This window comes from Parasteatoda tepidariorum, chromosome 1 (genome assembly GCF_982258835.1).
Source record: "Parasteatoda tepidariorum strain Cologne lab strain chromosome 1, Ptep-v5.0, whole genome shotgun sequence".
In the NCBI taxonomy this organism is placed as follows: domain Eukaryota; kingdom Metazoa; phylum Arthropoda; class Arachnida; order Araneae; family Theridiidae; genus Parasteatoda; species Parasteatoda tepidariorum.
The window spans coordinates 131,039,767-131,055,615 of record NC_141755.1 but is presented as its reverse complement, the minus strand read 5'-3'; the positions used below and the strand labels follow the sequence as shown (position 1 = coordinate 131,055,615).

Below are 15,849 nucleotides of genomic sequence, written 5' to 3'. Positions count from 1 at the left end.
CATTAGACCATATTGAAAATATTATGAAAGTTTGATGATATTCAAAGCAGTTTTATTAAAATTGAGCTCTTCTGGCTTTTGATGGAATTTTCAACTTTCCAGAGAAAAAAAACTGATAAACTTTTTTTATTTTTATGTTAAATGTTTTTTTTATTTATTTTTGTAATATTTCTACATGGCTTTGTTATTTTAGTTTATCATTATTTTATTCTCTTTAAGAGTGCTTTATATAGTTTTGTTCTTAACAGTTAGTTGGGCTTTCAATGTGCATGGTAAAAAAAAAAGAACTTTTAAATGTTTTCTTTTCTGCAAAATAAATCCAAACGTTCTTTTGTTCATTTTTTTCAAGATTTGAGTTGTTAGTTACTTTCAGACTTTTCTGTTAATTTCCAAATTCCATTTCTGAAAAAAAAAAAAAAAAAAAAAAGAAAAAGAAAAACAATAACTCGTAAAAAAAACAACATAAAATTATGAATTTAATAAAAATATATTGAAATAATATTTTCAGGACTAAAACAAGTTCTGAATTTCATTTTACTTCATCATTAACTCTTTATGTAAAAGCAATACAACTTATGCTGTTTAGTGAATCAAATTACACTTTGCTGATTTTTTTGTTTCCTTTATTAAATTGACTAAAAAGTAAAACCAATTTTTTTTTGTTGCAAGTTTTTTTCTTTTATACCAAGTAAATTATAAAATACCATGTATGGAAGTGAATATTTTCTATTATATAGCTTACATGTATATCATATTTTTCATTCAAAAATTATTTCATTACGTTAATGAACTTCGGCACGTAATTTTTGTATGCATATTTTGAAAAACTATCTCTTTCCTTTATTAACATTACACTTTTGAACTAACAATTTATTTTTCCTCATTTAATATGTACTAATTCTAGTTTATTATTATTTTAGCTGAAAGCGCTCTCCCCTTCTACGTTTACTAATTTGCCTGCTGAAAGCAGAGATCACGTGAAAATGCTTCTCAATTATACGGCCGAGTTGAGACCGGATGCTTTTCAAACATCCAAAGTAACTCACCCATTGGATTGCTGTTTATTTTTCTTCAAATGTCTGATATATTTTAATTCTTGTTCAATTTCAGCTCTCTATGTTTGAAGATGTGGGAGTGAAAACTCTTCAGTATTTGGATTCACTCTTCCAATGGGATAACTTACAAAAATCTCAGTTTTATAAAGGCTTGCCTCAGATCATTCAGAAAATGCCAAAGGTCTCAACCCTTTTTAATCATATTTATTCATTTTTTTTAAAAACAAAACTAGTTTGAAAAAACTTAAAAAGAAATGCTTCCATTGTAATAGATTACAAGTCTTTATTAATGAACTAATAATTTTTTTCTACCAGAAATCATTTTAACACTAAACATACCATCACTTAGTAAATACCGGATTTTAATTCTAACTGAAAGCCATGCTCCCTTTCCCCTACCCCCCACGATTATATCATAATGTACCCATCATGACAGAATGGGTACATCAAGACCAAACAGTACTACATATACATGGTGCTTAGCGTGTTTAGAAATGTTTAAAGGTACTTATCTCTGATTTTCGATTTTTAAAAACCCTTAAAGGTGCTTTTTTCATTAGGTGTTTTTCAAAAGTGCTTAATTTTTCCTTTTTAAAAATGATATTTTTTCTTTACCATGTCAATTTTCGCCACGTATTATGTAAAACCGTGCTTTTCACATTGTTCTATTCAACGTTTTCACAATTCATTAAACCACAATCCATTTCGGCTTACCGTCGATCCATAGCGTATGAAAGCGCCCATCATTTTACATGTTCAATGAAATACTTGGGAGTCCGTATTTGCGTCTCCTGAGCTGCATTCGGAGAGATTCTTGCACTCTCGTGTACAACTCTGCTGCATTTTCAAGATATCAAAACGAAAAATCTCTCGATCATTTTTTAATGACTAATATAATCAAGAAAAGATTTCTTTGTCAGAAACTATTTATTTTATCATGATCATGTTAATTCTTTGAAAATTATTTTGCATTTTGTTAATGTATAGAGTGCTTAAAAATATTTTTTGAGTGCTTAAAAAGTACTTAAAAGGTGCTTATTTTTTGGTGAAAGATTTGGCTTCGCACCCTGATGTAGTTTCTAAGAAAACTAAGAGAAGTTGGGAAGAAGATAAGGTCAGCTTTGAGGAGCAATAATACGAGGGACTAATATAATCAAGAAAAGATTTCTTTGTCAGAAACTATTTATTTTATCATGATCATGTTAATTCTTTGAAAATTATTTTGCATTTTGTTAATGTATAGAGTGCTTAAAAATATTTTTTGAGTGCTTAAAAAGTACTTAAAAGGTGCTTATTTTTTGGTGAAAGATTTGGCTTCGCACCCTGATGTAGTTTCTAAGAAAACTAAGAGAAGTTGGGAAGAAGATAAGGTCAGCTTTGAGGAGCAATAATACGAGGGACTAATATAATCAAGAAAAGATTTCTTTGTCAGAAACTATTTATTTTATCATGATCATGTTAATTCTTTGAAAATTATTTTGCATTTTGTTAATGTATAGAGTGCTTAAAAATATTTTTTGAGTGCTTAAAAAGTACTTAAAAGGTGCTTATTTTTTGGTGAAAGATTTGGCTTCGCACCCTGATGTAGTTTCTAAGAAAACTAAGAGAAGTTGGGAAGAAGATAAGGTCAGCTTTGAGGAGCAATAATACGAGGATTTTGCCCCATGACAACGCCTGGTGCATATTGCCTTCTCTGTGGAAAAGTACTTTACGGAAAAAGTTTTACTATGCTGGAGCATCCGCCGTACTCACCTGATCTCGCACCATGCAACTGCTATCTGTTTTCAAAAGTGCATTGAAAGAAGGAAGTGGCAGAAAAGGCAGACTTTCTGAAACACACCTGCAGCACTGCTTTGAATAGTGAGGCGATGTATGTATAGGTAAAGAGAGTTTGTTGAGTATTTAATTATCACACTAGTGTTAGTCACAAAAACTGAAAATTTCAATCTATGGTAAATTTCATTTTGGAATGAAATGGCCGTAAAATTTGATTTCAAGGATCAGAATGAAACATGTATATGCCATCAAGAGAAAAAGATTTGATTATTTTAAAGTAGTTGTAAATGATCATAATTTTCATTGAAAGATTCCAAACTCACCTACATAAAGCGAATGGAAAAAAAAAAGTCATAAAAAGCTAGGCATGTTTAATGATAATCTGAGTAAATTAAGATTGAGCAGTGTACAATACTTATTTTAATGTGTAATTATTGATAAACTGGAAATTTTTAATAAATGTATTATAAAAAAAAATGACTATGCATTTGCCTAGTTTAAAAAAAATGACCTTCTTCCTTTCCAGAGAGTTAACCTTCATCGTGTAATACCATGCCTTGTTAAAGAATATCCTACTCCAGAGATGGTACCGTTTGTTCTGCCTAATGTTCTTCTCATCGCTGAAGACGTGTCTAAAGAGGAGTTTCAGACGTACATTTTACAAGACTTGATACCTCTCTTCAGACTTCAAGAACCTGTACAGGTAAAGAACGCATTAAATCTTGTCCATTATAAGGATTTTTAGGATTGAGAAACATATTAATAGTTAAACATTTATTTGTCCAAATTGAGATGGAAAAAGATTTATAAATGCTTTTCCAGTATTTTAAAAAAAATTTCTGTGCTTCTATTTTTGGGTAGTAGTACTCATGGCTCATGGTGCGTAGCATTTTTAAAAAGTGCTTAAAAGGTACTTATTTTCGATTTTCATTTTTAAAGGCCCATAAAGGTGCTTTTTACATTGGGTGTTTTTTAAAAGTGCTTAACTTTCCATTTTTGGAAATGAGGTTTTTTTCTTCTTTACAATGTCAATTTTCGCTATGTATTATGCAAAAGCGTGGTTTTTCACATTGTTCTATTCAACGTTTTCACAATTCAATCAAACACAATGTATGTAGGCAGTCTGTAGCGTGTGAAAGCGCCAATCGTTGTACTTGTTTGATGAAATACTTGCGGGTCCACTTGTGGGTTTGATAAATTCTTGCACTCTCGTGGGCAACTCTGCTGCATTTTGCAAGATATTCTCAATTTCAAGCTTCATTTTCCACCCTCTGATATACAACCGAAAAATCTCTTGATCATTTTATAGTAGCTAATGTAATAAAAAAAAAGTGTTCTTTGTCAGAAACTAGTTATTTTATCATGATTATGTAAAGTCTTTAAAAATTATTTTGCATTTTGTTAATGTATAGTATAATATTAATGTATAGTATATATATATATTACTTAAAATATTTTTTAGTGCTTAAAAAGCACTTAAAGGGTGCTTATATTTTGTTAAAAGATTTGGCTTATTTTTTGTTAAAAGATTGGAATGATTCTGCAAGCTCCTCATGTGTTTGACTCAGATCTTCATCAAGTAATGCCTCCAATTCTTTGTCTTCGAATTTTTTTGGCTGTCCAGAGCGAGACTTGTCTTCAACGTTGAAATCACCATTCTTGAAACATCGAAGCCATTCCCTACAGTATTTATCAGTTGCAGCATTGTCACTATAAACTTCTACAAGCATTTGATGCGCTTCAGCTGCGCTTTTTTACAATTAAAGCAGAAACATAAAACCTCCCACAAATGCTGCTTAGTTACCACAAAATATGACATATTTAACAAAGTAAAACACAGGGTTTTTGTATAAAACTCAAAGCAATATAAACTGAATATTATTAACAGATGTCAAACCTCTCTGAAACCACTGAAACCAGCTGTCACTATGAAACATTCATAACAGCCGGAGCCATCTTTTGAAAACGGACCAAACAAATTTGTACTCCCAATAATAATAACTATTAAAAGTGATAACTACCAAACACCCTGTACGCATATTAAATTTTATGAAAAGACAGTTAACATATTTTATTATTCTCATCAAAAATTATTTTATCCGTAATTATTATAGATTATCATTAACACATGATTTTGAAAACTGAAGTAGTAAAATAAAATAAAAATTTTCCTTCAAAATTTACATTTAAAATTCATTTTAATTCATAATTTAAATTAATGTGAATATTTGTTAACAATTGCCCAAACCTTTTAAGTTCTTAAATATTAATGTGCCACAGGGCATTGCAGCTTTTTTATTAATAAATTGCTAAACCAAAATATTTAACATCTTTTATGTACTATTGCTTTATGCTTACTATGTATTATGCTTTCATAAACTATTGGACTGTTTTAATTTCATAAAAATTGCTTTCACTTTACATTTGAATAACCAACTCACTTTAATTTTGAAGCAGAAAGTGTAAGTAGTTTTTATTTCATAAAATTTACTTACACATTACACCTAATACTTCACTTTTCCATTCCACGAAATTTAACTTGCAATTGCAGTTCTTATTATCTTTTCAAACAAGTCTAAAAACTAATTGCGTTTTTAATTTTTATAGATTAATATTGTTTTGAGCATTTCTTATTCAGTATTTCCAAAAAAGGACAATTCTTTGAAAGTATTGTGAAATGCTTGATGAATTTTCAAATATTATTTGTCTGAAAATTTGAATGATTTTTTATTTTGATTTTAAACTTTTCATTTTAGATTACGTTAATTTTTATGCAAAAGATGGAATTACTTTTATCTAAATGTTCCAAGCCTGTTATTACGAACCATGTACTGCCAATGATATACAAAGCACTTGAATCTGATGCCCAGCAAATACAGGTATTCATTTAAAATTACTATGATATACTTTAGTCACTATTAGTGCCGAATTTTTAAGTGTTATGTATTGTTATTTTTTTAAATTTGTAAAACATGGCACTTTTTGCTAACTAGCTTATATTAGTAATTTTCATTGTCTTTCAAAATATTGTCTTCACTGGTTTGATGGCCCTGGGTGGGCACTGGCCTTCTTTAGAATTTTATTCCTATTTTTGCGCAAGGTTTTCCAGTTTGTTATTCTAATAGTTTTATGGTCTTTTCTAGATGATTAATCCATCTAGGTTTTTTTTCTTCTTTTTCCTGTACCAGGTGGTTTGGTCAAGGAGATCTTAGTGGCTCAACCATCATCCAAATTTATTGGGTGACCTGCAATTTAAACTAAAATAACAATTAAAATATTTGTAGTTTATAGATTCCCAAATTTGTTGTTCTTCTCCAAATATTGTCACGCTTTAATCTCCAAAAAGTGCTTCTCAATATTTTTCTTTAAAATGTAGTAGTGAGTATCCAAGGAGATCTTAGTGGCCTTACTTTATAGTAATGGATTTTGATATCAAATTCTCTAGTCTTTTTCAATGATTTTATTTTATTACCATCATTGAACAGTCGACCCAATTTTTGGGTTTACGAGTACTGATGTTCAACTCTGTAGCCTTGCCATTTTGAACCCAATCCAGAAGACAAGGGAACTCCTGGATCAACTATTAAGAGAAATGTGCCTTCGTGGAGGGCTTTCTGATGGAGCTAACCCGCATTTGTGTTACATGGAGTGGAAGACCACGAGAACCTCCATGACAAAGGGACTCTAACCCCATGATATGTCTACCACTGAGGATATTTCACGTCTGCACTGTGGTCGGTGCAAGCCGGCTGCGGAATTCCTATTGACTGGGATAAGAAACCAGTTCACCTTATTGGAAGGCGGATGCTCTATCCCCTGAGCCAACGCAGCTCTTTTTCAATTATTTGTTGAAGATCTGTTCTTTTGTTAATCTTCAGTTACTGAGGTTGCACTATGTAAACATATGCCACTTATCTGTTGAATTGCAAAATATTGCATTAAAAGATTATACGGAAAAAGGAATTTATGGATATTTATGTAACTATATAAGATACTGTTTTAAAAAATATTCTCTTTCAAAATATGCTATTTTTTTATCTGATTCTTTGGCAATTAATGTATAAGTTAGTATTTATTAGGTTATCTATGTGGAAAGAGCCAAACATAAAGTGATTTTTCCTGAGACTGTTGATCTGGGAACTTCTGCAAATCAAAAATGACTATTTTCACAGAGAATCTTAAAATTTAAATTTTGTTAATGAGACATTTATTCCTCATTTATCCTTCAGGGTGCGTAGCGTTTGTAAAAAGTACTTAAAGGTGCTTTTTTAGGGATTTCGTTTTTAAAAGCTTTTAAAGGTGCTTTTTTCAGCTGGTGTTTTTAAAAAGTGCTTTTTTTTCCACAAAGAATTTTTTCTTCTTCGGTGATATCTGGTGGATCCCATGCATTTCACGAAAAATGGGGTGTTTGCTACGTAATCATTCACGCGGACTTCATGTCGTACCCACGTTATGACTTGCGCGTGCGCGCACACTTAAAACCGAAACCCGAGTGCTCCAATTCGGATAGAGAATATCAGATCCTTATGAAATGTTTTTCTTTTTAATTTAATTTAATATTATTCTTGTTTATTTTATTTTTCTTCTAACACTTTTTTGACGTAGGGGGTAAGGGTACTTTTGTTCTGAGTTCAGGGTCAAGTTGAATTCACTCAGTGATGTGGGAAAGTACTGATTGTTTTGATTTACGTCCGTTTCTTTTTGGGTTTTTTTTAACGCTAAAACTGTTTATAAAAAGTTTTTGCTTTTCAATAATATCATTGATTGAATATGAATTTTTTGAGTGCTTGAAAATTTTTGTAAAGTGCTTGAAAAGTTTTTAAAAAGTGCTTATTTTTGATTCAAGGATTTGGCTACGCACCCTGTCCTTTTTTCCCCATACGTGTGGGCAATAACAATTTTTTTTAAGGAGATTTGTAAGAGTTAAACTGAATTTGGGATATACTTCAAGAAAGAAAAATTTCGTAATAACTGCCAGAATTAATAAATTGATGTGGCAAAAGTATAAAATTGATTATCAAGCAAATAGTTTCGCTCCTTCCCTATAAAAAAAATTTTTCTTTTCCTCAAACTGATATTTTAATAAGCGTATTTTGTTAAAAATTCTGATTCGCTGTGGTACATTTACTTTTTTTATTACCCTCTGCTTCACTATTTCAGAAATGAAGAACCGAACTTTATGGAGGTATTTAAATTTTTCACCTCATCAAAGATATGTAAAACAAGAAAATTGACTTGAACCTAAAATAGCTATAAATGTCTTCCTCCCTCTAATGATGAGACAAAATATCGTTCTGCTCATTTTATTAATTTTCTGACATTTCTGTGTCCATCTGCCCAAATGCAGTTTTCTGTTCGTTAACTTTGTCATATAGCTGCGAAAAATTCATATCCTTACTAACATAAGCGCGAAATTCAGCTAAATTTTCGCACAATGCTACATCACTTAAGCCAATCATTAGTCTGTATTGTTGTAAACATATCACATTTTGTGATATGTAAAAAAAAAAAAACTTTTGATTGGCCAAATGTGTTCATTGTAATTGCAAAAATTTGGCTGAATTCTGCAATAGAAGGCCATGGATTTACAAAATAGATTTTTTGTGTTCATGCGATAGATTAATGAAGCTAACATAAAACTGACTGATTTTACACTGTACTGATATTTTGTTTTAAAAAAAGTTTACTTAGAAGCCGAAAATAAACCTTCTATTCGATTTATGGGCCCTCTCTGATGTGGGGGCCGGGGCAACTGCCCCGTATGCTCGCGCCTTAGTCAGGCTCTGATTACAAGGTCATAATTTATATCGAGTTAATATTCTCTAATGATTGAGTTAATATTTTTAATGAGATATTGCGAAAGGGAAGTTTCAAATCCTGTACTGGATTAGTAACTTTTCGAGGCACTTGGTTTCATTGTAAATCGATGTGGTGTTTTGATAAATTCTTTTGGCAGTTATTGCTATTGATTTATGCATGGTTTCTAAATCTCTGATATTATCACGACACACAAAATTTGAATCCTACATTTGATTAGACCTTTTTTGACACGGTGATACCAGTTTTATTGCCATGCTTGCAACTGCTATGTAGGAACAGTAGCTTCCAATTAGACTGCATAATTGAAAGCATCAAACACTACGTATTGCCTGCTAGAGTTCACCATACTCCATACTGAAGGTACTTTTTCTGTTTCAAACTGACACGAAAAAAAAAAGAGAAGAGAGAAGAAAAAAAGAAGTAAAAAAATAAGAGATGTTACAGAAATTAGTATATGTATGAAATGAATAAATCTGATTTATTCGTTTCATTATTGTATGAATAGCAAATTAGACTTCAGTGCTGCCATTTATGAAAAAACATTTTAAGAATAATACTTGGATATTGACAAAAACCCGTAATAGGAACAGTTTACGAAAATCATTAAAGTATAGTATTTAAATAGTTAGATGATTCAAACAAGAGAAATAAAAACATTCATATTATTAATATTTGTAGGACTTTTACTTACAAATGCAGAATCGGAATATTCAATTTTTCTGTCTTTCCTTCTTTCGTAGGGTAAAGTTTCAGGTTTAAAATTCGATTTCTCAGGAACTATTCGATCAATTTTGCTCAAATTTTGTATTTTGCCATGTAAAATTAGGTACTTTGAAATAATGTAAAAAACTGTATACCTTACAATTAAAACAGTTTTTCGACTCTGATAAAATATGGTAATAAATATTTGCTAAAATTTCTTTATTCCATGGGAATTATCTTAAGATAAACAAATTTTATAATTGAGTGCAAAAATTTTTTCAATTAGCTTTAAAATATTGCAAAATACACCAAATATAAAGTCAATATAAAGGGGTTCACACTATTAGGACAATATTTCCTAGATCGTGACTACCCCCTATATTTTGGGGGTAAGAAATCCAAATCTGGTAAAAAAAAAAAAGGGTTGTTCTTTCAGAGAATGTGCGGTTTTGTGTCTGATTTTGTAACTTAAAATATCGTTTGCACTATATAATTGGCATAGTTTAGCCCCCCCCCCCTCCGAACCATTATGATGGAGTCCTAGAACGTGAAAAATTGAATCGGAAGTTATTCAGAGTTGTTCTTTAGCACAGTGTACATTAGATGATAATTTTTCTCAACATATGAGTGAAGCTTTTATTTTCTATTTAGGAACTTTGTTTGAGTATCATTCCTAAATTTGCCAACCTTATTGAGTATTCTGCCATGAAAAATGCATTGTTACCTAGAATTAAAAAACTTTGCAATGGGACAAGTTACCTTTCAGTAAGTGTTTACCTCTTTGTTTTACTAAATGTTGTTGCATGAATGTTAAAGAATGAATCCAATCTATGACTATATCTCAATCATTTAATAGCTTCCAGGAATAATATTAAATAATCTCTTAAACACCACCAGAGACTGATTACTAGTTAATCAGCAACTGTGTTATTTTTGCTTAATTAACCCCAAGCTAAGTGTTAAATGTCTATATTTCATATCTTACTCGCATCATGTAAAGTTTCTTGAGCCTGGTCTGAGTTTCAATATACAGTAAAACCTCGCTACAGCAATATTTTTGGGACCCAATAAATATATTGTTATATTGAGGGTTTACATACTTTGGGGACGTGATAAAAGTTTTTTAAATTTTAATATTATATACAGAGGTGATTGTGTTCCAGATCTGAAAGTTAACCAATATTTTTGGGACCCAATAAATATATTGTTATATTGAGGGTTTACATACTTTGGGGACGTGATAAAAGTTTTTTAAATTTTAATATTATATACAGAGGTGATTGTGTTCCAGATCTGAAAGTTACCCGCGATCTGAAAGTTTCCGGAAATCCAAAGTCCAGAAGTTTCGAGAAATCATTGATCACATTTATATAGAAAAATTTTTGTATATTTTATTTAAAAATATTAGAACTAGAATTTATACTTGGCATCTCTTTCATTCGTTAATATTTTTTCTGGTAGAATAATAAAAGTGATTTGAGACAAAAGTAAACATATAAATAATTATTCATTGAAATTATGCTGCATATAATTTATTTAGAATTTCGTGTTTTGAAAATATCAATGATTTAAATTTATAAAGATATTAATTTTTTGAAATGCGTCGTTTATGATTTTACTCAAAATATTTTCAGGATGTTTGAGTTGGGCCCACAATCACTCCTGTGTATATGTATTAACTATAATATTAATTTGCAGATAGGTTAAATATTAAAAGCAATGAAGTAAAATAAGATCGCAAAAATACCTGAAAACCGTTTTTATTGAAAATAATCCGATATTTTTGCTTGTTTATTCATTCTTCTCAACCAACAAAGTATGCGTTCAAAGTACAAAAATGATTTTCGTTTATGAGTGGTACTCCACCCACCCTCTATGGAAAAAATTCTCTTTCAGGTGATACTTGTGGTGACTCATTATCGTGAAAGGAATGAAACGGATGTTACATTTGTGACTTCTTAAAAAAGAATGAAAGCTCTTGAGGTAGTCAGCAGTGAGTCTTGTTAGAAAACAATAGAAAAATATGATAAAAGAAGATTTTTTTGCATTATTTGAGAACTAATAATAAGTGGAGAAAATGAATTTGAAATTTGAACAAAAAATCTTTTAAAGGGGTTTATTGTGTCAGAGAATATCACAATATTGAAAAAAGTATAACATGAATTCATATGATGGTTCGTCGAGGCCACGAAACATTATCGTAATAGAAAGCGTTGTTGTGGTATCGGATATTGTAGTAGCGAGAGTTCACTGTATATCCAATATTAATGTTTCTTTGTATTTGTAATACAATCGTCACTCCATATAACGACTCTTAACCAGACCATGCAAGTAAAGCTTTTGAAAAATAAAATTATTATTGATATAAATACAAAATCTCTTAGATATATTTTAGCAATATTCAAATAGTGTGTATAATAAGCCCATTAGTATAAAAAATTATTAGAAGTAAGCAACTTATTACTTATTGTAATTTTTGATTTGTTGATAATTTACTAATATAGCAAGTTTTTTTTTTTAAGTCTGGATAATTATTGTTTATATTAAAGTTTGCTACTTTTATGTTTATTTTAAACCAATTCTTTATTTTACGCTGGTAAGGAACTGTTTTAATCTTGATTCAGTTAGTTTTTTTAAAATATTCTTTAATATCTCGAATAAATTTCTCCAAAAAGTTGAGCAGAATAATAATACATTAATAAGTTTAAAAAATATAAAGCATCTGTAAATACTGAGTCATATTAGGTTTTATTTACAGTTCACTTAAGTTTTACTACAATCTTAATGTAATACTTAAGTAAACTATAATCTTAAATTTCTGACTGCCAACAACTTTTTGGAGTTGATTGTCAGATCGATAAGGATAAGCAACAACATAATCTTAATGTATACTTAATTTTTGTCAATAAATTTCGATAGTAAACTTAAAATCTTTTGCTTTAAATGCCCATTATCAGTTATTTTAAAATACAGAAGAAACATTTAAAAAATGTTTGATGAATTCAAAATCATTGTTTTCAGGTTCGTGTAAATTGCTTAGTTTGTCTTGGAAAGTTATTAGAGCACCTAGATAAATGGTTAGTCCTGGATGAAATTTTGCCCTTTTTATCTCAGATACCATCCAAAGAACCAGCCGTTTTAATGGGAATGCTAGGTAAGTTCAAGAGATATTCTGCATTGATTTTTAAAACCTATCCAACCAATAATCCATGATTTATTTATTATTATATCGGTTATTTTTTATGAAATAGTTTATGTTTTTTCTGTCAAGGAAAAAAAATAGCCAAAATTTAAATATCTATACAGTGGCATATATAGGGTATGGCATGCCGTGGGTGCATTGTTGAAAAATGGGTGGCAAGTCAAGTAATTTTTTTTCTTTTATTGTTTATTTAATTATTATTATTATTACAATTATTAAAATTAAATAATATTAATTAATATTAAAAAAATGAATTAATATTTCGCTTCTGTTTAGTTATGGTCATTGAGTAGTCCCACAACGAACTGATCGTAAAGCAACAATCGTCCCAGTAGAGCAACGAAGTCAAGCATCACTGGCTGCGGTTAGTAAGTGGGTGGGTGATCACTTTGATCAGCCTACGTAGGGACCGAGGGTGTGTGGTATGGGTCCTCGTTAAACTGTTCTACCACAAAGTGCTTGACTTAATGCGCAGGTCATCGGGCTACCAAAGCAGGGGAGCCACCCCCTCTTCAGCGGATCAAAATCGCGATGATATTCTTCAGAAAATCTTCAAGGATGTTTCCATGACCGTCGGCAGTAGCTCATTGTGCAGCTCTAGTGTGACGTAAATAAAGTACTTGCCTACCTATCTTGGCCATTGAGTAAATTATTTTTACTATTCCCTAACAAAAAAAAATTAAAATTAAAATTGACTGTAAAATGAACCCTTAAATGTTTTTCTTCAGGCAATCCTCTGTTTTCTCTTCCAACGCTGTTTGCTAAAATAATACGTAAGAATTTAAATGAACATTAAGGGGTCCAAACTTTTCACGGCTGTTCTGCTTGAACTATTGGGATTATATTCTCTGGATTACTGCTAACCCATATTTTGAATTTCAGAAATTTAAATCCATCGGAAAAAAAAGGACGTGTATTCAAGAAATTATGTTATTACATCAGATTTCATTACTTGAAATATCATGTTCGTTCATACAACTAGCATATTTAAGGTTAAGCCATGGAAACATTAAGATTGAGTCCTAAGAATCGGAAGAAGAAAAAAATCTGATCATTAGATCAAAAGTTATTCAGGATGTTTACTTTTTTATTTTGCAGATTGTACAGATTTAGATAAATAGTAAAAACAAGTATTTTTTAGCAACAATTTTCAAATTTTTAATCACCAGTTTGATTCTTTGCAACACAATATTAACATTATGTAAATGTATAGCATTGTGTGCTATATTTTAAAAAATTAAGGAATGAAAGCTAGAGTCTTTCTTCTTTTATTTCCATTCAAGGAGAGTGCTATATAATTATCACAATTAATGTTTTTTTTCTAATGACTAATGTTTTTTTCCAATGATTAACAAATGTACCGAAATAGACAATTTAATTGTTACGCTTTAATTGTACGTGTCATACTTGGTTGTAATTATTTGTATTTAGCTCTTTAATTTATTTATAATATCGTGGGAGTTTTATTTGACTAGCTCAGAATAAATATATTCGGAAGTTTTTTAAATTTCATTACTTTGCTGTTAGTAAAAATGGTATTTTTTTTTTTAAATAACAGCTTCCTTTAGTTTAATATCTAACAATAAGTGATATTTATTTATAAATTGTGTTATTGTACTTTTTTTTCTAAATAAAACTTAGAGCAACTATTACATGTTTGAAATAACTGTGCTTCATTCATTTGGTTAAGTTGTCTATACTTTTATTCCATCTGATATTATTGTGAATGACATAAGTATTTTGTAATGACTTTATATTTTATAACATGTTTGAAATAACTCTGCTTCATTCATTTGGTTAAGTTGTCTATACTTTTATTCCATCTGATATTATTGTGAATGACATAAGTATTTTGTAATGACTTTATATTTTGAATCTACGCCAGATTATTAAAATTGGAATTGTTATAGTATTTTGCAAATTTTCGATTGTTCATTCTTTTACTATGTAGTCAAAATAATTCGATTTTTCAGATCATGCTTTTAGTTAGCATTTAAAAAAAATTTAAAATATAATACTTTTTAAAAGGATGCTCATTCAAGATTTACCACAGGTACTGTTTCCTATAGATAGGTGTACATAATCTAAGCACCCCCCCCCCCATTAAAATGGCTACTTCATGATATAGGTCCAATGTTATTTTAACACCAATTAAAAGGTGTTCATTCTAAGATAAGTGACTGAAATTTTTTTCTCATAAAATTACTCCAGAAAGAGGCTTGTGCATTTTCAAAACTAACATTTCTCCATTGATAACAAAAGTCTTGATTCTTTTAATAAACCTCTTATGAATTCTCTATGAATGGAGATAGGACTTGAGTGCATATCATCCGCTTAAAGGAATGAAATATTTAATACGTTCTCTGTTTAAATGGATATTTGTTAGTCCCCACCTGATTGCCTAAAGAAGAGGTAAAGGAATGGGTTGATTTTTGAGAAATGTTTCACCAGTTAGTTAAGATAGAATAGTTGGTCACTTGAATAGGGACTTCCTGTTCATTAATAAGTCTAAACAGGTGTTTAGGGTTAAGTTGAAAAATGCATCAAATCTTGCTGCTAGTCATACATTGAAGTAAGCAAAGGGGTTTTTACCCCTCTTTGACTTACTTCATAGACACATAATTTGGAATTAAAAAAAAATGGATAGAAGTATTTGTCTTGTGGTCCCTTCTTGATGCACTATTAGTTTTGATAAGAAAAAGTTATTAAAACCTAACACACTAGTGTACAGTGTGTCTTTCTTTTAAGTAGAATAATCATTGCTTAATCCAGTGAATAACTATCTGAGTTGGTTGCAAGTTGAGCGTGAAAAGGATAGATTTGAATTAATCAGAAGAGAAAAAAAAAAAGATGAATCATGGAAACAATGAATTTCGAAAAATCTCAAAATAAAATATCGCATTAATTTTCAAATTTCGAGGATTAGAAAAAAAAATTCTCAATGTATTTAAATATATGCAAGTCATGAAAGTCTGTGTGGAAACTGAAAGGGAAAATCTAAGTTTGATAAATTGACGAATTAAACGGGTATAAAATTAGTCTTCAGTTATAGATTTTTTTCGGAAGGGATCAAATAATATTTGAGTGCCTATATTATACTTTTCACTAACATTGATTTATTTTTATGTCACTTTAAATGACATTTATATTTCATGATACTAACACAGACAGTTTTAATTATAATTGTTTCTTGATCATAAAACTGAGTTTATTTAATCAAAAAAGCGAAACTATGCATTAAATACCATTAAAAGGTAAATGTATTTACTATTGAATATTGCACTCCCTTTTTAA

The 15,849-nt window shown here is 30.0% G+C and overlaps 1 protein-coding gene across 3 annotated transcripts in view; it reads left to right on the top strand.

The window, feature by feature from the left end:
• LOC107452852 (SCY1-like protein 2) overlaps positions 1–15,849 on the top strand; it is a 55,526-nt gene that overhangs the window by 22,727 nt on the left and 16,950 nt on the right. For 2 of the 3 annotated variants that reach the window (XM_043053296.3, XM_043053297.3), the window contains exons 7-12: positions 921–1,037; positions 1,111–1,236; positions 3,358–3,534; positions 5,588–5,710; positions 10,005–10,118; positions 12,375–12,507. In XM_043053296.3, the coding sequence (XP_042909230.1) occupies positions 921–1,037; positions 1,111–1,236; positions 3,358–3,534; positions 5,588–5,710; positions 10,005–10,118; positions 12,375–12,507 (790 nt within the window). The remainder of the gene's footprint in view (positions 1–920; positions 1,038–1,110; positions 1,237–3,357; positions 3,535–5,587; positions 5,711–10,004; positions 10,119–12,374; positions 12,508–15,849) is intronic. The other variant, XM_043053299.3, reaches the window with a different exon arrangement.